This window comes from Ahaetulla prasina, chromosome 6 (assembly GCF_028640845.1).
Source record: "Ahaetulla prasina isolate Xishuangbanna chromosome 6, ASM2864084v1, whole genome shotgun sequence".
In the NCBI taxonomy this organism is placed as follows: Eukaryota; Metazoa; Chordata; class Lepidosauria; order Squamata; family Colubridae; genus Ahaetulla; species Ahaetulla prasina.
The window spans coordinates 72,332,688-72,356,692 of record NC_080544.1 but is presented as its reverse complement, the minus strand read 5'-3'; the positions used below and the strand labels follow the sequence as shown (position 1 = coordinate 72,356,692).

The window sequence follows — 24,005 nt, the reverse complement described above, 5'->3', positions numbered from 1 at the left end:
GAGGTTAAAAGAGTATGAAATAAAGATGGTTTATCTAGCTTTCTTCACATACTCATGTAAATATTGTATAGATTCTTCCTAACTTTTCTTTAGATAGAAATGTAATGCCTTCCACAACTGTTTTGGCCCACAGTATTAGCCAAAATTAAATACTTAAGCATGCAAGATCATGCAAAATGAATAGCAGCAATATCGCTGGGAAATTTGTGAACAGTATGCTCAGCTTGTGGTATTGCAGTGTAGGATTTCTGGAGCCATGTGGATGCTTAATTTGACATACTTACTGAATAGAAATGAGTATTTTTAGCCATAGGCTTTCTTTTGCCTTCTTCGTCATTGTACACACATTATCAGTGCTCTGTTACTATCAAAGAAAAGGCTATATTTCTAAAGTATTTCTTTAAAGCAATAATACTTACAGCTGTGATTCTTTCTTTGATCTAATGTTCTACTTCAGTGTCTTTATTTAAAATACAATAGATTTTCTGTAGGTTGGTTTATATTTAAAGATCCCAAATTTAATAGAATTTTTATGATGGAAGTTGGAAGAATAATTACTTATAAAGAATTGCCAATATCAGAATAAGCAGCTTGTCATTACAACCTTTAAGCCATGTAGCAGCAAACTGTTTTTTGAATATGAAGACAGATGAAAAACACCCAATAATTTGTTCATCTGAGGATTCTACAGACATTTCCTTTTTTTTTTTCTGTTTGAGAAGGATCAGAGGCCATACTAACACAGAGAATATTGTTGAACATCGGAAACAATTTGAAATTCTGGACTTGAGATAAGAAAAAATGATACACTTTTCTTTTTCATTCTTTAGCACAGTTAAGGAAACATTCTCCGAAGTAAAATAAATAATCCAGCCTTGCCTTTAAACAAAGAAATTATATTTTAACCTTTGGAAAGCTAGTTACAGAAGAAGTAACTAGATTTCTCTGAGAGCTAAAAAATGTCTCTCCCCACCCTGGCTTTTTTCTTTGTTATTCTATTATTCAATCTTATAGATTGACATAATTTTATATGGACGTCTTTTGTGTATATAGTCTGACATAACCTGAGTGGGTTGTATCAGTCTATTTCCAATGTTCCTACTATTTCCAATGTTCAGAATATGTTATTTCTATAGTCAAAGCATCACCAGCTACTAAAAAAGAATTTAACAGCAGGTTTGTTTGTTTTTTAAAAAAATCACAAAAGTTTATGGAAGTGCAAAATAGCTTTTGAATTAAAATGCCTAAAGGAATGGAACAAAAAAGGTCAAGGAGAATTAATTGAATTTGATAGACATGGCATGCTGAAAAAAAATGAAATGCAGATTGAAAACTATGGGAGAATGGAACAGTTCCTGGAATACTTACCTGATTTTGTGTGACGTACCAATGTGCAACTATGCAGAATCATATAATTGGCCAAGTACATCAGATCCAACTGCCTGCTCAGTGCACAAATTAAAAAAATATATAGGAAAGGTGTCTTTGCCTGTCTGGGTCATTTGTACCATTATTGAATCTGATGTTAATTTTCCCCCCTAATGTTTAATTGAAATCTGCCTTCCTATAACTTAACTTCATAATTATCTATCCTGCACTATAGAAAAACAAAGAAGAGATCTTGGCTTTCTTCTGTGTGACATCTTTCTAGGTGTTTGAAGAATGGCTATTAACACATCTAACACATCTAGATTTTCTTCTTAATCCCAAACATGCCTGGTTGTTTCACTTGTCCATCCTTGTTGTCCTTCTCTGAACCTGTTAAAATTGTTCTGAATAATTTTGATATCAAGGTGCTGATAACTGGATCTTGTCTGTTAGGAAATTACACTTGGCAGGTCCCAGGAGCGGGGGGGGGGGGTCTCTTCTGCCATGGTGCCAGCCTTATGGAATCTTCTTTCTCTGGAAGTGAGGTGATTACTTATTATTTTTGGAAATAATTGAGAAAGCTGGATGAATTGTTACAATTGTTATTTTCCCCTTTCAGATAAATGGTGTGCTACTGAACATTACTTGGCTCAATGAAACATCTGACACCCCTCATTCTTCTTGCCTGTGGCTCCTTTAATCCCATAACAAATATGCACATGCGATTATTTGAACTAGCAAGAGATCACCTTCATCAAACAGGTTAGTTTATTTAATGTCTCCAAAAACTGAGTGAGCTGTGTTGCAATAAGGAATCATTTGTATCTCCAAAAATGGAGCAACATTCCACATTGTTTCAACACATTTTAATTTCTGTTAATTAAAAGTTCAAGACTTAGACCAACTACTTCACAGCATCTAAACTGAAAGTTTACACATTTACTCCTTCTTGAAATAAAACTGATGATAAGGAAATATAAAATTGTTCCCCATCAGTATAATTAAGTTTCGCCAATGGTTCAATAGAATAATTGCAGACTAATTTGTGATGAAGGGGGTCTTAACTCCTATCCCAGATTCTCTCTCTTTCTCTTTTCAAGGTGTCATGAAACACTTAAACTGCAATGTCACATCTGTATGCTAATTTTATCACTTAAGCTAAAGAAGTGATATCGTCTGCAATTTTAACTAGGAAGAGAAATCAGGGGGGAAAAAACCTCTATGTATTCATTATGACTTTGAACTGTTTCTTCAAAATAGAAATTACAGAAGAGGAAAAACCATGTTTTAGCTGCTTCTGTGTTCGGCTGTAATGATCCAAGTAGCTAATGATCCAGGTAGTTGACTGGGTCATGTTCACTCAAGCACTAGCAATGATCTAAGATATGGATGAGCAGGTTCATTCAGTCTCAATATCACTAATAAATGGACTGTAAGACATGAATGCTTGGAAAGCATCAGGAAATAGTTTACAGGCAATAGCAGTCAATGATGGGCAATCTAGAAATGTTGTTTTAATGGTATACTGCTACATAAAGTCACTCACACGCTTAGATTTCAAGGTTAACCAGAAGCTTTCAGATAAATGGTAAAGTTTTCAATGATGATACATATAGTGAACATATTGGTATCTCTGTTAATTTTGGAAATGGTAGATAATTCTCACAATGCTAGATAAGATTTAAAAGGAAGGCTATTTTTCCCCCCAATGCATTCCTTTTTTAAAATTATTTTTTCATTCTTTTGTTGACTCTTACTGATGGCATCTGGTAATTTTTCTTAGAATAGAACATGCAGCTATATATAATGAGATCCTTTCAGTGTTTAATGAAGAGCTTTCTATTTTCACTTTTGCCAATACTGGTCTCTTTTTATAGTGTTACAAGAAAAGTTTGGTATCTAAATCATGTTTAAATATCTTTTTTTTTTTGTTAATATTAAATATATATATTAGCTGAAAAATGGCTTTGTTGTCCTGGAAAGAATAATTGAGTAAGGATCTTAGAAATTGTTAGGATAAAATGATACCCTGGGTATCTTCTTGCCTAGATAATTAAAATATTATTTTATTCAAAGCAAGGTTTTTACAGAGGTTTCATTCTATCTAATTCCCATGTGTAAACAGAACAGGGTGGAAATGAGCTTATCTTGAGGTTTATTAGATCTTTTATCCTGCAAAAACAAGGGCTTGTAGTGGTAAAGTTCAGGTATATTCTTAAAATTTCCTTTGAATTTTATTTACTTTTAGGGGATAGAAAGAAGGATTTGTTTCATCACCATTTAACACAGTATTTCCTTCATTATCTCTAATTTCAGTTAAGGAACAAAAACTCAGGCACGTTCTGTTTTATGAAATAATTTCTTATATATAATGGATAGGTCTGTATATTAGTGAATAATACATCCTACTGATTTTTATTATTAATATGCAACCTTATATATTTTCCATGCCTTATCATGCTTGCTTAGGATTTTTTTTAATGTGATTCAATTTATTGTTCTATGAATGACTTTTAGTCCTGGCTGATGGTACTAAATATCTTTTGGCAATCTCTTACTGCTAACACTCTCCACTCATGTGTTCCTCTGTACATTATTATCTTGCACCACTTGCTATGATTTAAAGATGTCAAAAGTGATCTATATATTTTACCTTTAATGTAATCATTCCCTGTAGAGTGAAATCATGGGAAGAATGTAGAATGAATTTGGGGAGAAAATACAGAACTAAAGGGTTGCTCACCAACTGAGATGGATGCTAAATGTATGGATGTAGCTCTTCTAAGACATGTTGAAGCTGAAAGTGTTGGAGCTGGCAATATTCTGTTTAAAAATTAAACCTTTTCCTTCAATATCCTCAATCTTATGGAAGGAATAAAAGATTACACAAATATGCCACACATATAATACTTCAAAATAAAATATTATCAAGAGTAGTTACTCTTGACTATTTGCTGTTAGTTTTTCTTTAATATTATACAGTTCAAATTAAATTCAGTTTTAGAGACAACATTTGCAGTGTAACATTTATCAGAATCTTGTTTACCCTGAAGATTTTTTTTAAATTTCAAAGCTATGCATCTATGTAATTCATTACTACATCACTACTTTAATAATTCAGTTGATTAAGAATAATCTTACAATGTGTAATATAGAGATACAGAAATGGATTTAGCTACTGCTTGACATATCCTGAAATACCATATGTCTTTATGAGCTCTATTAATATTTGTGGTAGTGATTGGCAATGTAAAATCCACTGAACTGAGACAGACACATAGACACGGACATACGGACACAATATTGCAGACCTTATTTAGAATACTAAAATCACCAACATTTGATGATAATAGAAAATAATGCTACCGATGGAATTCCAAGAAACATTTAGATTCTTACCTTTTTGTTCTTTCTTTTTGTTACATGTTTGTATTGTAATCAAAAGGATGCCACATGTTGTCAGTAGATAGACATAAAAAGGCTTTTTAGCAGCAAGATGTAGTTCTGATAACAACCATATGAGAAATTGCCCTTTAATCCTCAAACAGATGCGGAACATCTTTTAAGATTTTAGGTTACAGGAATGAAATAGTCTATGTGCTACTATTCTCTTCCTCATTTTCTCAACGATTCTGTTGTTGAGAATACTATTACATTCTATTTAAACCAACAGCTATGAGAAGAAACTGTCTGCTCACAGGTGCTTAGAATTTATTAATGTCACAACAATTGCTGGCAGGAGTTTATTTTTTATTTTCCATTACAGAATATTTATTCTGTAATAATAATTTTCCAGAAACTTGGGAAAATTAAATACTGCATGGTAAGATATTATCATGTAATCTAAAGAAAAGATTACAGCTTCATTTTAGCATCAATCTCTTTAGACTTGCATCAATATCATTTTCAAACTTCTGAAATGCAGAGGCTTCTGTAAACATAAATTTAATACCCTTTATATTGTGTTTATAGTTGGTTTAGCTTTTTAAAAAAACAAAACAAATCTGTTTAATAATGGAAGGTCCTCTCTAGAAATTGCTTCTAAAGCTCCAAAAGTATGCTTCTTTGTTTTATTATGTATCCCTTCCTCAAAAAACCATCACTAGACCCCAACTTCTGGAATATTTTCACTTTATCTCCAACCTTCTCATTTTAAGAGAAATATGTGTGCTAATGATGTCCAGCTATACTTATCTGTCTTTAGCTGACTAAGTAATGTTGTGAAGGTCCTCTCTCAGTGTCTGAAGACTGTGATATGTGTATAGAGAATAATTGAGCTCAGATCAACCCTAGCAAACTGAGCATCTTTAAGTTTTAGGTCTTCTGGATCCAATCCCATTCCTAAGAGGTCTGTAAGGGGCGTGCATAAGAGCACAAGCATGCCTACCGTTCCTGTCCTTTTGTTCCCTTTCATTATATCCAATTAATATAGTTATTACATACTTATGCATATATATATGCTTATATATTATATAGTTATTTTCATGCTTATGCTTACATATACTGTTGTGACAAATAAAATAAATAAAAATACATAAAAATAAATCATTTTCCATCTTTAGTTCTGAATGAGTTAACACTACTTCAGATAGAACTGGCATATATACTTGAAAAATCCTGGATTTTCAACAGCTGTTCAAGGCCTTTTGAAAACTTTATATAGTACACCAATGTATACCATGTTTTCCCGAAAATAAGACCCTGTCTTATATTTTTTTGAATCCTGAAATAAGCGCTTGGCCTTATTGCCATGCGCTCAAAAGCCTGATTGGGTTTATTAGCAGGGAATATCTTATTTTGCGGGAAACAGGGTAGTACACCAATTTCACCCCTTTCTGTACTGCAAACAGACACTCATGTTTATGAGTAGGTTATTGTTATGTGCTATACATAGTACTGCCTTTGAAGAACATCCAGAACTTGCAACTAGTATAATAATAATAATAATAATAATAATAATAATAATAATAATAATAATAATAATAATAATAATAATAATAATAATAATAATAATAATATTTTAATTTGTATACCGCCCTTCTCCCGAAGGACTCAGGGCGGTGAACAACCAAATAAAATACAAACACAAACACATACAATATTAAGAACAACCCTTAAAAAACTTATTCAATTGGCCAAAGAAATTTAAAATACAAATTACACCCTATAAAATTACAGAAATTTAAAACCCATTAAATTAAATTAAAATTTTAACAATCAAGCCAATCCAGCCATGCGAAATAAATAGGTTTTAAGTTCGCAGCGAAAGGTCCTAAGGTCAGGTAATTGTCGAAGTCCAGGGGGAAGCTCGTTCCACAGGGTAGGAGCCCCCACAGAGAAGGCCCTCCCCCTGGGGGCCGCCAGCCGACATTGTTTGGCTGACGGCACCCTAAGGAGTCCCTCTCTGTGGGAACGCACCGGTCGCTGGGAGGTAGAAGACGGCAGTAGACGGTCCCGTAAGTATCCCGGTCCTAAGCCATGGAGCGCTTTAAAGGTGGTAACCAATACCTTGAAGCGCACCCGGAAGACAACAGGTAGCCAGTGCAGTCTGCGCAGGATAGGTGTTACGTGGGAGCTCCGAACTGCTCCCTCAATAACCTGCGCAGCCGCATTCTGGACTAGCTGGAGTCTCCGAGTGCTCTTCAAGGGGAGCCCCATGTAGAGAGCATTGCAGTAGTCCAAGCGAGAGGTAACGAGAGCATGAGTGACCATGCATGGGGCATCCCGGTCCAGTAAGGGATGCAACTGGCGGATCAGGCGAACCTGATAGAAAGCTCTCCTGGAGACGGTCGTCAAATGTTCTTCAAAAGACAACCGCCCATCCAGGAGCATGCCCAAGTTGCGCACCCTCTCCATCGGGGCCAACAACTTGCCCCCAACAGACAGCCGCATCTGCAGCTGACTGTACCGGGGTGCCGGCATCCACAGCCACTCCGTCTTGGAGGGATTAAGTTTGAGCCTGTTCCTCCCCATCCAGACCCGTATGGCTTGTATAAAATGCAATAGTGAGAAATTATGGGCATTCCTCAATACATCCATTTTACACTTTTGTTACATTAGCAGCATTGGTTCACAATAGTTTTTGAGGTGCAATTCAAATTCTGGTTGTCAGTAAAACCATTCAAAAATGAGCTAGAGATTACATCACTCCAATTGTTTCTAACAATACCATTAGAACTGCCTCTTGCTGGCCCTGTTGCTTGAAGAGTGTCATCTAGTAGGACTCAGAAAGCGTATCTTCTCTGTTGTAGCACATGCTTTTTGAAGCACTATTTCACCAGGAGAAATGCCATGGGGATTTGGAGGGTGTTGAACTGATGAGCTATGTAATTTTGTTCTGATGGGTTTACCCTTAAATGCCATTGTTTCCTCTGTTTCTGTTTTCATGTGCTTTTATCATTTTGTTTTTTGTTATTATACAGTGGATTTTTTTTATTGCTTAGCTTCCTCAAATTGCTTCGCAAGATGAGTGGCAAATAAATCAAATATACATTTATGCTGCAGACTGGGACTCACTTTCTTAAGTATTATCTTTGACCAAACTCAGTGAGACTCTTGAAATGAAATTTGTATTGCCCATTCCTTCATGTTGTAAATCCTTCTTGGTCTTTTATGCAAAGCTCCCGGTTATATTTATAAATAAATAAATAAATAAATAAATAAATAAATAAATAAATAAATAAATAAATAAATAAATAAAATAAAATATTTGTACTAGCTGCTTAATCATCTCCTATTACTATTGCAACTTTTGTCCCATTACTTTATTTGGTTTGACCCTTGAACCACAGTAGTTTATTTAACAATGTTTTCACTTTTCTCTTTACTATGTTCCTCTATAGCTGCCAATGCAGCCAGAAATTAAACAGGTCAGGAAGCACACGCTATCAATACACAAGAAATATCAGCCCTTTGAGAAAACTACTGGATAGCCTTTCCCCCCCCCCTTTTATTGTTAATTTAGGATATCTGTGTCCAAATGGAAGGTACCAGAATAGAAGAACAGGTTATTGAGCTGGTACCATGCATTCCTGAATAGAATTTTAATTAAGTTGAGAAAAATATGTTCTAAAATTTCAGTACAGGTAGTCCTCAACTAACAATGGTAATTGGGACCAAGAACTTGGTTGTTAAGCAACACATTCGTAAGTTCAAAAATCATGTAACTGAGCTGGTTAATGACATGACAATCACACTTGCCATTATTAAGTGAACACCGACTGGGTCATTAAGCAAGGACCTCGTGTGACTTCCAACTTCTTGCCAGTTTACCATTGAATTTGTATGTGCATGTACAAGATTCAGTCATAACTATTACTTGTTCAGTGACCCAATGATCACTGAATGAGTGGGTCATTAAATGAAGATTACTTTATTTTAAAACAAAGTATAACTTCAGTGACTTGATGGGAAGATGGTATATAAATATATAAATAAATAAGTTCAGTAATAGGTTTTGCCTCAAGTTGCATAGTATTTTCTCTGAAAAATACTTTTCTTAATGGGTGGTGGTAGATTTCTCATCTATTCATTGTACCAAGTTGGATAGACTAATGTTAAGTAATAGGACTATGCAAAGCAATCCAAACATGTTTTGCCATGTGTGTTAAATGTGACAAGTGGAACAAAAAGCAAAAGAGCAGGAGCAAAGTTGATATGTGAACTTTGACATATCCAAGTTGATATGTGAACATCTCAAAAGCTGCGGATAGTTTAATGATCAAAAGAGGGATTGTCTATTTCTATAAATGTATGGTATTCTACAAATAACTCTATAAGAAGTTTGGGGAAATCACTCTCACATCTCTACAATATCACATTGTAGAAACGTTGGTAGGAGAAACTGCTGTTTTAAGTCATGGAAGAAAAGTGGGCTTAAATCTAATATTTATTTTATGCCTTAGATTTATTAAACTTAAAATGTAACTTCAGCTCAATTTGGGGAAATAGGAATAGTATTTCAAAGACTTTCGTTTTTCTTGCTTATAATTTATAAGAAAATTTATTCTTATAATTTATAAGAAAAAAGTGTTATTAAACATCACAGTGACTTTTATTCATCTGAATTATGAACTTTATCATCTGCCTTGAAGTAGACATTAATTAATTATATTTCAGAACATTCTTGGAGATTCTTGACTTTACCTTTTAATTAACATTGTCATTCATATAGAGAGATGGCAGCACATGATATTAATTAAATTAGTCCCCTGTAGCTATTCACACATGGTCTAAAATCTGTGATAATTACTTTTTTCACTGGCTAACACTATTATGAAGATTTGCAGAAAACATTTTAAAACACATGGCACTGTTACTTTATAAGTACAAGATTGTAACTAGAATGGATTATTCCAAGAAGCAAATAGCTATCAGATAAAAGCATACATTAGCTAGGTTATGTTGAAGCTGTTCTTATATTTCTGGTACATATTTGAATTAATCATTAACCCAATCTTCAGTTATTCTAATTCTATATACATTATAGGATTAGTATAACTAATGTATAACTATATACATTATAGGATTAGAATAACTATAGTGGGAGTTGGGCTGTTCTCCAAAGCACCTGAGGGTAGAACAAGAAGCAATGGGTGGAAACTGATCAAGGAAAGAAGCAACTTAGAACTAAGGAGAAATTTCCTGACAGTTAGAACAATTAATAAGTGGAACGACTTGCCTGCGGAAGTTGTGAATGCTCCAACGCTGGAAATTTTTAAGAAAATGTTGGATAACCATCTGTCTGAGATGATGTAGGGTTTCCTGCCTGGGCAGGGGGTTGGACTAGAAGGCCTCCAAGGTCCCTTCCAACTCTGTTGTTATTATTATAGATGAAAAATGTTTGCATTTGCAGAATGTTTTATGAGCATCTGCTCTTCTTTTAAGTAAAGTTCAGGACCCTCTCCCTAAGGATATCTTCCTGTCCTAACAGATTAGATAGGGTCAGTATGCTCCTAATCCAGTGATGGCGAACCTTTTTTCCCTTGGGTGCCAGAAGTGCGCGCAGATGCGCAATAGCACACATGTGTGCCAGCACCCATAATGCAATGTGCACCCACTGTGCATGTGCACATTACCACTCCCAGCCCATGCATGTGCCCCAACCCCCCTGTTCATGCGCACCCCCGCGCCCTGTTTTGGGTCTGGAAAGCCTCCTGCACCAACCTTTGCCAGCACAAATGGCCTGCTCCATGCCCGGAAGCAGCAGAACAACAGCCGCCGGGGGAGAGGGGGTGGCGGTGGCAAGGACGGGCAGGCCGGGGCTTCCTTGCCCCCCTGCCCAACTGACCAGCGCACGGTGCAGCATTTTTTTTTTTACTCTCAGCTGAGATAACTATTTTTTTCCTTTTAAGCTGAGATTGTTTCACTTTGGAAATTTTATTCATCTGTCATTTTCAATACATGTGTGGACTACAAAAGGAGCCAGGTGACCAAAGACCAGTGGCCTCTCAGTCTGAGTTGGTTTGGTGGCTTTGTGACTCCCATGCCTGTCTACCGCCTGCAAGCTTCCCCAGCCACTTGCCAACTGGGCTTTCTGTGGGCCACAGATGAGCAGGGCCTGCCACTGCTTTTCTCTCGCCTGGTGGGTCCGGGGCACTTGAGCTACCCAGCTGCCTCGTGCCGAGAACCACATCGCCATGCTCACCTGGCTGACTGCAAGTCTTTTGGTGAGCTCGGCATGCGTCACTGGGATGGAAGGCAACCGCGTACCAGCCCATTCCCTGGTGAGACAAAGCAGTGGCTCTCGGCCCCACCACCTTGGCCTCCGAACGTGCAACCTCCACCGCCCTCCCTTAGCTCCTCCTGTCTGGGAGCCACTGGCCAAGCAGGTGCAGCTGGAGGAGCTTTGGAAGACCAGCAGCTGGTGAGACAGGGAGGCTGGGCTGCCTGCGCAGATGACCCTGTGGCAACCGTCAAAGCGGGGCCAAGAAACCCTCTTGGCACACCCCACTGGACGCATGGGTCCCCTGGCTCTGGCCACCGCTGCCTCCCCCAGCGGCAGCTGGAGAGCCTGACTCAACTTGGGGGGGGCGCAGCAGCAAGCGTGGTGGGCATCAGGCGGGGGTTCTGCTCTGCCTGCGGTTTGGCCCGTTACCCGACCTCCACCATGCCCACCGCTGCGCCGCCGGTTGAGCCAACGCCAAAGAGCAGGTGCAGCTGGCGGGACTTTAGGGGACTAAAGACCAAAGTGGCAGGCATGGTGGGGCCAAAGCCCAAAGCCCTGCCCAAAGCCCTGCCAACCGCACCTTTGAGCCCAAAGCCCTGCCAGCCGCACTTGCTCTTCAGTGTTGGCTCAGTCAGCAGCACAGTGGCGGGCATGCCAGAGGTCGGGCAACGGCCTCAACCGCAGGTGAAGCAGCACCCTGCCATGCCTGCCACTTTGTCTTTGAGGCTTTAGTCCGCCAAAGCCCCGCCAGCTGCATCTTCCCTTTGGCGTTGACTCAGCCTACCGTGCAGTGGCAGGCATGGTGCAGGGTGGGTAATGGGTGCACCCGCTGGCAGTGCAAGACTTCCACCTGACTCCCGCCATGCCTGCCGCTGTGCCACTAGCCAAGCCAAGTTGGACTCTCTGGCTGCAGCAGGAGGAGGCAGCAAGGGTCAGAGCTAGGGGACCCGCGCAGTTGGCGGAGCGTGCCAAGAAGGTTTCTCAGCCCTGCTTTGACGGCAGCCATGGGTTCACCTGCGCAGGCAGCCCAGCCCCCCTCCTTACTGGCTGCTGGTCCGCCAAAGTCCCATCAGCCGCATCTGCTTGGCTGGTGGCTCCCAGTGGGGAGGAACCCAAGCAGGATGGCAGAGGCTGCACATTCGGAGGCCAAGGGGACGGGGCCTAGAGCCGCTGCTTTGTCTCGCCAGGGAATGGCTGGTACGTGGTTACCTTCCATTCCCGGCTACATGTGCCAAGCTCGACAAAAGACTTGCAGTCAGCCATGGCGACGCGGTTCTCGGCATGAACCACCAGGCAAAAGAAAAGCAGTGTTGGGCCCTGCCCGGCTGTGGCCCACAGAAAGCCCAGCTGGCAATTACCTGGGGAAGCCTGCGGATGGTGGACTGGCAGGGGAGTCACGAAGCCGCCAAGGCTCCAGCAGGGAGGAGTCCAGGCAGGGCAGCAAAGGCCTTGCGTTCTGAGGGTTTTTTTTCCTTTTAAGCTGAGATTGCTGCTTTTCCCTCGCTTAGCAAGTTGGGGTACTTGAGCAAACCGGCTGCCTCGTGCCAAGAACCATGTTGCCTCGCCAGGGGAGGGGAGGGGGACAGCTGCTGCCATTGCGTAGTTCTTTTCTCCCTCTGGTGTTGAACCTGGCCAACTTGCTTGCCCCCAACCATGCTTGCTTACCCTGTTTCTTTTCATTTAGCTGCTGCTCAAACTCGTTGAAGTCAAACATGGCTAAGGGAAGGAGCAACGGGTGGGGCAGCCAGCTGCCCACCCAGCAAATGCTGCCCCATGTGCCCAAGCTGGCCAGTCACTGTTGCTCTTCCCCCTGCAGCTGGAATTGCTGCTGCTCTTCGGCGGCGGGGCTGCCCAGGAAGAACACTAGGGACAGCGCACTGGCCAGGAAGCGATTGAGCTTCGCAGAAGTGGCAGGGAAGGCTGCGCAGGGGCTGGCCAGCTCTTCTGGGCACCCAAACCGGCCAGATGCTCCAGACCGCCTGGAGCCATGCAAGAAGCCTGCTCAGGTGGGGAGGGAGGGAAAACCCAACCCGCCTGTTCTGGCCGACAGATCTGGCCTCCCCACTCCGTGTCTTTTGGCATGCGGGCCCATTGCTCTTGCCACTGCTGGTCTTCACGCACATATGCACACCAGAAATCAGGAGACCAAGTGGCCAATGCGCATGCGCACACTGGAAACAGGTAGATCGGCTTCCTGGAGCGTGCATGCGCAATGGGTGGCTACTCTTCCAGTTTCCAATGCACCCGTGTGTATAAAAAGTAGCTGGCCGGCGAACTGAAACCCGGAAGAGCAATGGGCGACGGCTCTGCGTGCCTGGAAAAATGGCTCTGCATGCCACTTCCGGCACGCGTGCCATAGGTTCACCATCATGGTCCTAGTCCCTTCCCTTAAATATTGCCTTATTTGGGGATGTGAGGATCATACCTTTTCAATGGCAGCCCATGCCCAATGGAACACCTTCTTCCTGAAGTTTGGCAGGTCCCTAGCATACTAGCTTTCCAAGGATCACTTAAGACCTGGCTTTTCCCCTAAACACTTGTTGGATAAGAGTGTTTTTGTGGTGGACTGTGGTTAAAGTTTATTAAGGTGCCAGATTTTTCCTATTTGTCACATACACACACACATCTGTCTAATATATATATTAATATATATATTTGTTTTCTGAGGTTTTCGCGGGTGTTTGTATGTAGATCTTTGGTTATTCGGGTTTTCTCCTGCGTAAAATTGGAAGTGTCTTGGCGACGTTTCGACGAAGTCTCATTCGTCATCTTCAGGCTTCAGCTTCGTGCTTCTGGGAAGCACGGCTGAAGCCTGAAGATGACGAATGAGACTTCATCAAACGTCGCCAAGACACTTCCAATTTTACAGGAAAACCCAATAACCAAAGATCTATATATATATGTGTGTGTGTGTGTGTGTGTGTGTGTGTTTTCTGAGGTTTTTGGTGTTTGTATGTAGATCTTTGGTTATTCGGGTTTTCTCCTCGTAAAATTGGAAGTGTCTTGGCGGCGTTTGAAGTCTCATTCGTCATCTTCAGGCTTCAGCTTCGTGCTTCTGGGAAGCACGGCTGAAGCTGAAGATGACGAATGAGACTTCATCAACGTCGCCAAGACCCTTCCAATTTTACACAGGAAAAAACCCGAATAACCAAAGATCTACATATATATATATATGTGTGTGTGTGTGTGTGTGTGTGTGTGTGTGTGTTTTCTGAGGTTTTTGCGGGTGTTTGTATGTAGGTCTTTGGTTATTCGGGTTTTCTCCCGCGTAAAATTGGAAGTGTCTTGGCGACATTTCAACGAAGTCTCATTCGTCATCTTCAGGCTAGGTGTTTATTTATTTATTTATTTATTTATTTAATCAAATTTATATACCGCCCTATCTCCCGAAGGACTCAGGGCGGTGTACAGGCATTTAAAAACACATAAATACAATATAAAAAACAATTAAAAAACTTATTCTAAAAAGCCCGTTAATTTAGAATTAAAAATATAGAATAAAACCCAATTTAAAACCGATAATTTAAAATCTAGCTCAGTCCTGCACAGTTAAATAAATATGTTTTAAGCCCAGCGGAAGGTCCGAGGTCCAGCTGACGAAGTCCGGGGGGTAGTTCATTCCAGAGGGTGGGGGCCCCACAGAGAAGGCCCTTCCCCTGGGTGTCGCCAGACGACATTGCCACGCTGACGGCACCCTGAGGAGACCCTCTCTGTGAGAGCGCACGGGTCGGTGAGAGATATTCGGTAGCAGTAGGCGGTCCCGTAAGTAACCCGGCCCAATGCCATGGAGCGCTTTAAAGGTGGTCACCAGAACCTTGAAGCGCACCCGGAAAGCCACAGGTAGCCAGTGCAGCCTGCGCAGGATGGGTGTTATACGGGAGCCACGGGGGGCTCCATCTATCACCCGCGCAGCCGCATTCTGGACTAACTGCAGCCTCCGGATGCCCTTCAAGGGGAGCCCCATGTAGAGAGCATTGCAGTAATCCAGGCGAGACGTCACGAGTTTACACATTGTTCACACATTGCTCCCAGAAGCACGAAGCTGTAAACACCTAGCCTAAAGATAACGAATGAGACTTCGTTGAACGTCGCCAAGACACTTCCAATTTTACGCGGGAGAAAACCCGAATAACCAAAGACCTACATATATACATATACATACATACATACATACATACATACATACATACATACATACATATATATATATATATATATATATATATATATGTATATATATGTATATGTATGTATGTATAATACACATACACACATACACACATACACACACATCTGTCTGTCATATATAAATATATACACACACACATACATACATCTATCTGTCCATCTGTCTGTGGACCAATGACATATTGCAATATATACTACAATGATGCTGTTATAACTGTTGCTTGGGAGCTACCCAGAATTCAGTATAAGATGTGTGGCTATAAATATTTTAAATAAATAACTTACCAGTAATGCTTCAGTAACAGAACTTTCAGTAATTTAATTGCAAGAAAAAGGGAACAATAATTTTTATTGTTCACACAGTGAAGAATTTCTCAGTTCATCATTTATCACTATTGCAAGAAAAGGCATAAACATTGGATTGTTTATATATTTTTTTTCTCTATCTAGGAAAGTACCATGTGATAGAAGGTATAATTTCACCAGTTAGTGACAACTATGGGAAGCAAGGATTGGTAGCAGCAAAGCATCGAGTCGCAATGGTTCGGCTTGCAGTTGAAACATCTGACTGGATCAGGGTGGATCCTTGGGAGAGTGAGCAAAGTCAGTGGACTGAGACTCTCATAGTACTAAGGTAATATTATTGATAGTTGCTGCCACTGATAGTAGAATTTAATCAAATATTTTAGTAAAATATTTAATCCACAAGCAAGGAAGATAGCAAACTTTATTTTGCTTAGAAAAAACCAGTTGTAATTAGAGTCCTTTCATATATGGAAGATAAAAATAAGGTAGACTAATAACTTTTAACAATTCCTGCCCTCCTCCCCCTCCTCTCAGACATTTACTTTTCCTTTTTTTAAAATTCTTAATTCTTTTCAGGGCTATTATAAGGACATTTCTCTTGACATAAAAAAAAACCTAGGTATAGTACTGTGTTGCTATCATATCTAGGTCCCAAAATAGAACATTGTTCTGGAATTCATTTGATTACTGAAAATGCAAGATTCTGTATATTCTCAGAATTTTTCATTTTAAATTTCTATAAGAAACTATGTATGTCAATTATATATAACTTATACTCTGATAAAAAGGATTTTTCTCTTTACTTGGCTTGCAGTCCTTGTTATTTTTTTCCTAATACCATAACATATGTTTGCTTGGGAAAAAATGACTTGATTTTCATGCAGAAAATCCAGTGCCGTCTGTCATACTGCTGTCAGCACAAGGAAAGTTGCTTAAAACATGGCCAAGGCCTTTGAAAAGTTCTGACCTGCTTGATTTCCATCTGTTCCATTCCTATTAGTTCCTCCACTGCTGGACTTGCAAATCTAACATCCTTTTCGTTTAGCCCTTAGTATGCTATATAGTTCTTGTGTAGACAGCAATTACTAAGTTCCTGAACTGAAGGGCCTTACAGCACCTTCTATTTCAGGGACTCATTTGGTTCATTTTTCAGATAAATAGATATCTGCAATTTTGGCACATTTAAAGAAATGTAGAAAATATCATAGGACAAGGGAAAAAACAATGTAAGCAATATAGTATGGTTGGATATCTAGAAAATTGCACTTAACCAGCACATCAAATGTACCATTTAACTTGCTGGTATGATTGATATGGTTGCCAGTCTAACACAAGTGATTCTGGGCAGTGTGTAAAGATTAAATACAAGTATTCTAGTATACCATTTACAACTTAGAGTAATATTAGTCATTTCATAACCATATTTCTGTCCAAAAAATATCTCAACAGAACAATAAAATCGCTGATTAACAAACTTAAAATCAATATCAAAAAAGTAAATTAAACACTACAAAATACACTAAGAGAATATAGTAAATAATGCATATAGAACTCAATTTGCAGCACAGTCCCATGTAATAACAAAAGTGATTTTTAAATAAGATTAAATTGTGCATAAATTTACATTTTAAATATGAAGTTATTCAAGATATCAAAGCATATTTTCCCAAATTAATTAGCCATTATTCCAGAGAGAAAGGTTTACATTCTTAAAATCTCAAGTTGCATTGTATTTTCTCTGAACAGGTGATAACTAGATTTGTCATCCATTCATGATATCAGATTAATTAGATTAATACTAAGTAATAGGGCTATACAAAGTATTCAAAACATGTTTTGCCATATGTATTAAATGTGAACAGAGGAACAAAAACAAAAGAGTAATAATATATCATGATAAAACATCTTATATCAATTGTGGGAGTAATATTCAAAGGGAATTTAATATTGAATTTAATATTTCTGATTGAAATTCCTACTATTCAATCTTTTACATATTGATGAAATTTTACTTTCATGTTCTAAGTCTAAACCTTGTCTAGCAAATGTTTAGTATTGTGGATTATAAAATTTCAAATTCCTTAATGTTGCACTCATTCTGTGTCTATAACAATAACATCTGCAGCCTATCTTCATGGAATTAAAAACTGACTGGATGATCTTGGGCCAATCATACACACTCATCCCAGTTCACCCCACAGCATGGTTGTTGAGGGGAAAATAGGGCAAAGAAGGAGGATTGGACTGATCATTGGCTGGATTCTATTCTCAATGAAATGCAATCTTGGAAAACCAGGCCTTTCTTTGCCACCTTAAGACTACTAGACACTCTTTCCAGGTAATAAGCTAGCTAGTCACCAAGACCATGATTGGAACAAGAGTGGTTATTTGAGAATCTGTCCTCACTCGGGTTTGTGGGACTTCAGTCTTCCTCCTTGATTATTCTGAACCAGGCTCAGAAGAAATTAAAGATGTTTTATGTCAGTTGCAATTAGTCATTTATGGTAAGAATGGGAGAGCAGAGGCTCCTACCAAGAATTTTGTAAACTCTAGAATATTATGAATGGTTCTGTTCAGCTGCATCATCCATCTTTGTATATTCACAGATAATCACTCAAAGGACTTCCATTAACAAGTAATTTGTTATTTCCATTTTAAGGAAAATCAATTGGAAAGTCTTCAATGGAAGTTTTTGCTCCCAGACTGCAATATAGTCCCTCATATATTTGTTTTCCATTCTCTACATGTTTTTAAAAAGTAAGAAACAGCAGCATCTCTTTTTGCAGGTTTTTAATTATTAACATATTTTAGTACCTAAGGTACTGTTAATTTTAACATGCTTCTTATAATACTCTATTTTTTGTAAAAAAAAATTGTGATTAATCATTAGGGTAGAAAATTGGGTTAGAAATTAAATAAATTAAAACACAGTAATGTTACAAAATATTGAAAGCATTAGAGGGACAAATAGTTTTCCTATTGTTCTCCAGATCCTCATTCTTCCCAGAATAAATGGGAATAGAAATATCATTTTTTAGTCATTGCATTTTGGGAAGTTGCGCCCCTTTCTAGACCGGGATGCCCTATGCACGGTCACTCACGCCCTCGTGACGTCTCGTCTGGATTACTGCAATGCTCTCTACATGGGGCTCCCCTTGAGGGGCATCCGGAGGCTTCAGTTAGTTCAGAATGTGGCTGCGCGGGTGATAGAGGGAGCCCCTCGTGGCTCCCATGTGACACCTCTCCTGCGCAGACTGCACTGGCTGCCTGTGGCCTTCCGGGTGCGCTTCAAGGTCTTGGTAACCACCTTTAAAGCGCTCCATGGCATAGGGCCGGGCTATTTACGGGACCGCCTGCTGCGACCGAATACCTCTCACCGACCCGTGCGCTCTCACAGAGAGGGACTCCTCAGGGTGCCGTCAGCTAGCCAGTGCCGTCTGGCGACATCCAGGGGAAGGGCCTTCTCTGTGGGGGCTCCCACCCTCTGGAACGAACTCCCCCCAGGACTTCGTCAACTTCCGGACCTCCGAACCTTCTGTCGCGAGCTTAAAACACATCTATTCATCTGTGCAGGACTGGATTAGATTTTAAATTTTAAATTGGTTTTAATGGGTTTTATTATTTATATTGTTTTTTAAAAAATTGGGCCATGTAGAATAAGCTTTTTAACTGTTATTTTACTCTGTATCTATATGTACCTTTTTATTCGCCTGTGAACCGCCCTGAGTCCCTAGGGAGATAGGGCGGTATACAAATATGATAAATAAATAAATAAAATAAAATAAATTTAAGGCAACTCTTAGAATTTGGGAAACTCTCTCACACTTTTTGGGTACAGTGTCAGCATTCCCCACAAAGTTTAACATGAGCTGACAGATATTTGGCACTTGGCTTAAATTATAAGCATTTGTTAACAATTATTTAATTGTTTTAAGTGATTTCATTGCAGCTTTTTAAGTAATATATGAAAATTATTTCATTTATTTTGTTAAGAAGTGATCCAACAAAATGCTATTTTATGTCATCTATCACCTATTCCTAAGAGATTGTATAAATAACAAATGGTCAGTATATATTCCAATTGAACAAGAGTGTGAAGTACTGTTCGCACACATCTTGCAATATGCAAAATTAATCTGGCGAATTCTCCAACCCTGTCATTAAACTCTGACCTGAAGTTGGCAACAAGCCGATTGAATTTTAGAAAGTGGCAATAAAAAATAATCACAAAATGTATCCCTGAGAGAATTACCTTATACCGACACCTTTATTTTGTGCAGGCATCATTACAAAGAGCTACTTAAATCACACAATATCAGAAAACTGTGTAGAGAAAATACTTGGCCCAAACAAGAAGCAGCTGACCCATCAATCAGATCATCAGTTACAGGTTTGTTTAATATAATTCTGTTGTAGGTCATAGAATGTACAGTCACCTTTTTCTTCTACTTCATGATTCACAATAAAAAACAAATGAAAGGAGATAAAGAATCTGAATAGTCCTTGAAGATTAAGCACGATAATTAGAAGTTATAACTGCATCAGAATTTGAAGGCTAAACAAATATTGTAATAACCGAGTTATATTTTGCACTAGAGACAGAAAATACAATGTAAGAGATCTGTCGAAGAATAATAAAATCCAGATAGTGACAAATAAAAGCTAATGTTCAAGTCACACAATGTCTGTCCTAGAATGTCTTCGAAGACAGAGAATGGATCTTTTGAGAGTTTTTGAACAAAGTATAAAGTGTAACTTCAGGTATTCTTTAATTTTTCTTGAAAAAAGATAGTGTTCTTAGCTTATATTAAGGTTCTGAGAATAACCTGATTCCTTCTGAAAAAATTTTTGAAGGTCTGAATTCATCTGGCTAAGGAAAACAATCCATCTTTCAGTATCTGAAACTTATTCAGTAAACCTATTCAGTAATAGAGAATGATGCTGTTCTATAGTATTAAATAAAAGACAATAAAAAAGCCGAACCTCAAAATGTAGGAGAAGCCCAACTGTTTAAAATGTCTAAATGATTTGTCTATGCTTTTACCAATTCAGTAGCTCACATTTAGACTGTCTGCTTTAAAGGATGGAGATTGTATGTACAGGTAAAGTAATTGATAGGTATCAAACATGTCACGACCAGTTTTAAAAATATCAGTGGAATCTTTCAGCACTGATTGGATTATGCACAGCTCTACCTAACAATGCATTTTGCAAACTGGAAAAGTTGGACTTGGGGTGTTGTAAAAATTCCCTTTCTTGATATGACACAGTCAATCAAGTTAATTTCTAAGCCTATTGAGAAAATATTTCTACATTCTTAGTTTAACATAGCTTGAGAAGATTTCAGTTATTTGCAGTTTGCCTTCAAAAAGACAAAACCTTCTCAGGCATTTTTAAGGATTCTTATTGTTTTATGTCTCTTTTTCTTCAACTTACTATTGTAGTTCTTTGCATTTCTGTTTAGGGTCACTAATTTAGCATTATATGCACAGTTATTTCTTTAGGATGGAATACCTATTTTAATTTCAATTCAGCCAAATAATTTACACATTGTTTCCTTGGTTGTCTAAAAGCTCCACCTTCTAATAAGATTTTTTTGGGTGTTAAATCTATCTTTCTTTTGTGCTGTTGGTAATATCTCCATTGTCTAACCTGGCTAACCTTCTGGAAAGGTCTTGGGGGTGCTATAATAACGTTTGCACTATCAGTATTGATTCTGATAACGCCAGTCAGAAGTGTACAAAAACAAAGGCTCAAGAGCTGGAGTATTATTATAGGCACTTGACTTCAGCAAAAGCTATTATCTGTTGTGAAAGTGCAAGATCGTTATTTAACAGTAGCTCTCAAAAGTAAAGGATATTATATGCTCACTTTTCTTCCTATTGAAGTTTATTCTTTTGTCAGCCTTCTTTGAAAAGCCATTTAGCTGTTCAGTTTTGGCTACATATCAATATTTGATATATTTTTTTTTAAATGGTACCTATTTTTCTCATAGGTTTTATTCTGTGACTGTCAGGAAATACATCTTTTCTCCATTACTTCATTTAATGTCACCTCTCAAAGTTCTTTGTTTTGTTTACTCAGGAAAAATCTGCCATACAGACTTCAGTACATATCCTGATTTATGCCTTTGATGCCTCCTCATCTCCCATTGCTGGTTTTAGATTTTTCCTTCTTTTTTAAAAAAGAGATAATATTAGTACATTTGAAGTCCGTTCATTTTCAAAATATAAACCAAACCCAGCTAATATGTTTAATTCCAATGAATTCATTGTGATTGAAATTAAAAATCCATAGCTGGGGGTACCTTAGGCTAATATAGAATGCAATTTCCAAGGAGTCATTCTAATCATATTGTTATGTAAAAACATCCAGCATGCAATTAAGTTTATAATTCAGAAGGATTAGAATCTGGCATTTCCATATAAAAGGTTGTAGCCAACAAATATTGGAAAAGGTTTCTAGAGCAGCCATGATGCATTATGGCTTAGGTGAACCAATGACCTATTTCAAGACAAAAATTTTCAAGCAATAACTTTCCAGAAAACAGGAGCTTAATTCAATATTCATTTTATATAAAGCACCTTTATCCCATTCTTCAGATAAAACGGTATAGCAGATATAGCTGTAAAATAAAAAGTTAACTACTTTAATAGCCCCTCATCAAATATTTTTCTAAGTTTAACAGCTTTGGGCATCCACTGTGGAAAAAAAAGAAAGATGTCAATATCATAATGCCCTTATATAAACCAGTATTGCATATACATTTGGCATACTGGGTACAGCTCTAGTTGCTACACCTCAAAAATGGTATAGTAGAGCTACAGAAAGTTCAGAGGAGGGCAGCTAAGATGATGAAGAAACAGCTTCCCTATGAGGAAAGATTGCAACATTTGAGAAAATGAGAGGGAACTTGATTAAGGCCTACAAAATTATACATAATGCAAATAAGGTAAATAAGGAAAAGCTATTCTTTCCAAAATAAAACCAATGAAATTGGATCCTGGAATAATTGGGACAGACAGAATGAAATACTCTTGTGAAACAATATGTAATTAAATTTTGAAATTCACTACCAAGATATCTAGTGCTATCTACAAGCTTGGTGGCCTCAAAAAAGGGTTAGATCAGTTCATGAAAGTCAAGGGGATCAATGTCTATTAGCCTAGATTGCAGTCTAATGGCCTCTGAATGCCATCTGCTGGGGAACTAGTGGACTTCTTTGGCCACTTTGAAATCTGAATGTAGAATTAGATGAGCCAGGGGTCTGATCCAGCAAGGCCCTGCTTATATTCTTATAACAAAACAAAAATAAATTGGAGAAGGAAAGGAAAACCAGAACTTTTCATTACTTTAGTAAGGAGGGCAAACAGGAAGAGGGTGAGTATTGCCATTGCCTCCAGAAGTGGAAATCAAAATGAATTAATATCTGTGTGAAGAAGCTAGGACTGCAAATTCCAAATTATAAAAGAGTAGCAAAACAACAAACATACATGACAATTTCTAAAGAATAAAACAAAGCATATGCTAACTTGTTGAAAAATACAAAGCCAGTACTGAAGCGGCTGTTTTACAATTTACTGAACTGTGTTAAGCAAAAAGTGTGAAATATAATACTACCTGCCTTTATTACGTATAAGCTGGGTTTGTATTCAGTGCTGTTTGCTCTTGGCTGTCAAGTAAGAAGTTAGTCCCCATGAAACCTTGGTAGCTAAGCTGGAAAAAACAAATGTATGTAGACAAGATTGTATAGGATGTGAGTCCATTCTCAGGTGATAGGTGCACTGGTGCTAAAGAAAAGGGTTGCAGGAAAGAATTGCATTCTGAAAGAAGAATTTTTCCATAAGAATGATCCCTTCCTTGGATGATGATGAACCCAAATACCACCATACTGATGATATTTCACAGAAAGTGAATAATTTTTGCTCCTGGGCAATTTAATAATTAGAAAACACTGATAAATTGTTTTGTGAAAAGTGTGTAGAGTGCATGGTGAATTATCTGACTGTTAATGTTGTAGATATTATGTATCATCCAGAGACAGGTCTGGATAGTGTTGGTAAAGAAGAATAGCTTATCATTTCTTTGGGTATCAGTGACCCTGAAAATATGTATTCAGACAGTTCTGAACAACTGGGAAACAGATCAGGACAGTTTTGGAAAACAAATTTAAGAAAGCCAGGCTCGGGGAAGTCAAGGCAAGCTAGCGACACCAAAGTTCAACACTAATGCTGGGATGAAAAAGCAGTGGTTTAGTGGGGCTCTTTAGTACAGCAGTTTTCAAAAAATAGACTATTTTTATCACAGAAATAACAAGCTCTCAGGTTTCTGGGAGACTGAAAGATCAATATTCCAATGGCAATAAAAGAAAGGGGAATTCCAGTATACCAATGGCAGGCAGGCAGAAATGAAAAACTGATCTGTCAAAAATAAAATAAAAGATAAATAGCTGATTGGCTGTTACAATACAACAAGA

The 24,005-nt window shown here is 38.4% G+C and overlaps 1 protein-coding gene across 17 annotated transcripts in view; it reads left to right on the top strand.

Moving 5' to 3' along the window:
- The window catches only part of NMNAT3 (nicotinamide nucleotide adenylyltransferase 3), a 77,298-nt gene that overhangs the window by 16,557 nt on the left and 36,736 nt on the right, over positions 1-24,005 (top strand). For 11 of the 17 annotated variants that reach the window (XR_009155719.1, XM_058188230.1, XM_058188227.1 and 8 more), the window contains exons 2-4: positions 1,988-2,130; positions 15,674-15,857; positions 19,810-19,919. Coding sequence is in view for 16 of the 17 variants with exons in the window: in XM_058188230.1 (XP_058044213.1) it covers positions 2,022-2,130; positions 15,674-15,857; positions 19,810-19,919 (403 nt within the window). In the remaining variant the exon portion in view is untranslated. Of the gene's footprint in view, positions 1-1,987; positions 2,131-15,673; positions 15,858-17,654; positions 17,868-19,809; positions 19,920-24,005 lie in introns of those variants that run through there. The other 6 variants (XM_058188220.1, XM_058188219.1, XM_058188221.1 and 3 more) reach the window with 3 other exon arrangements.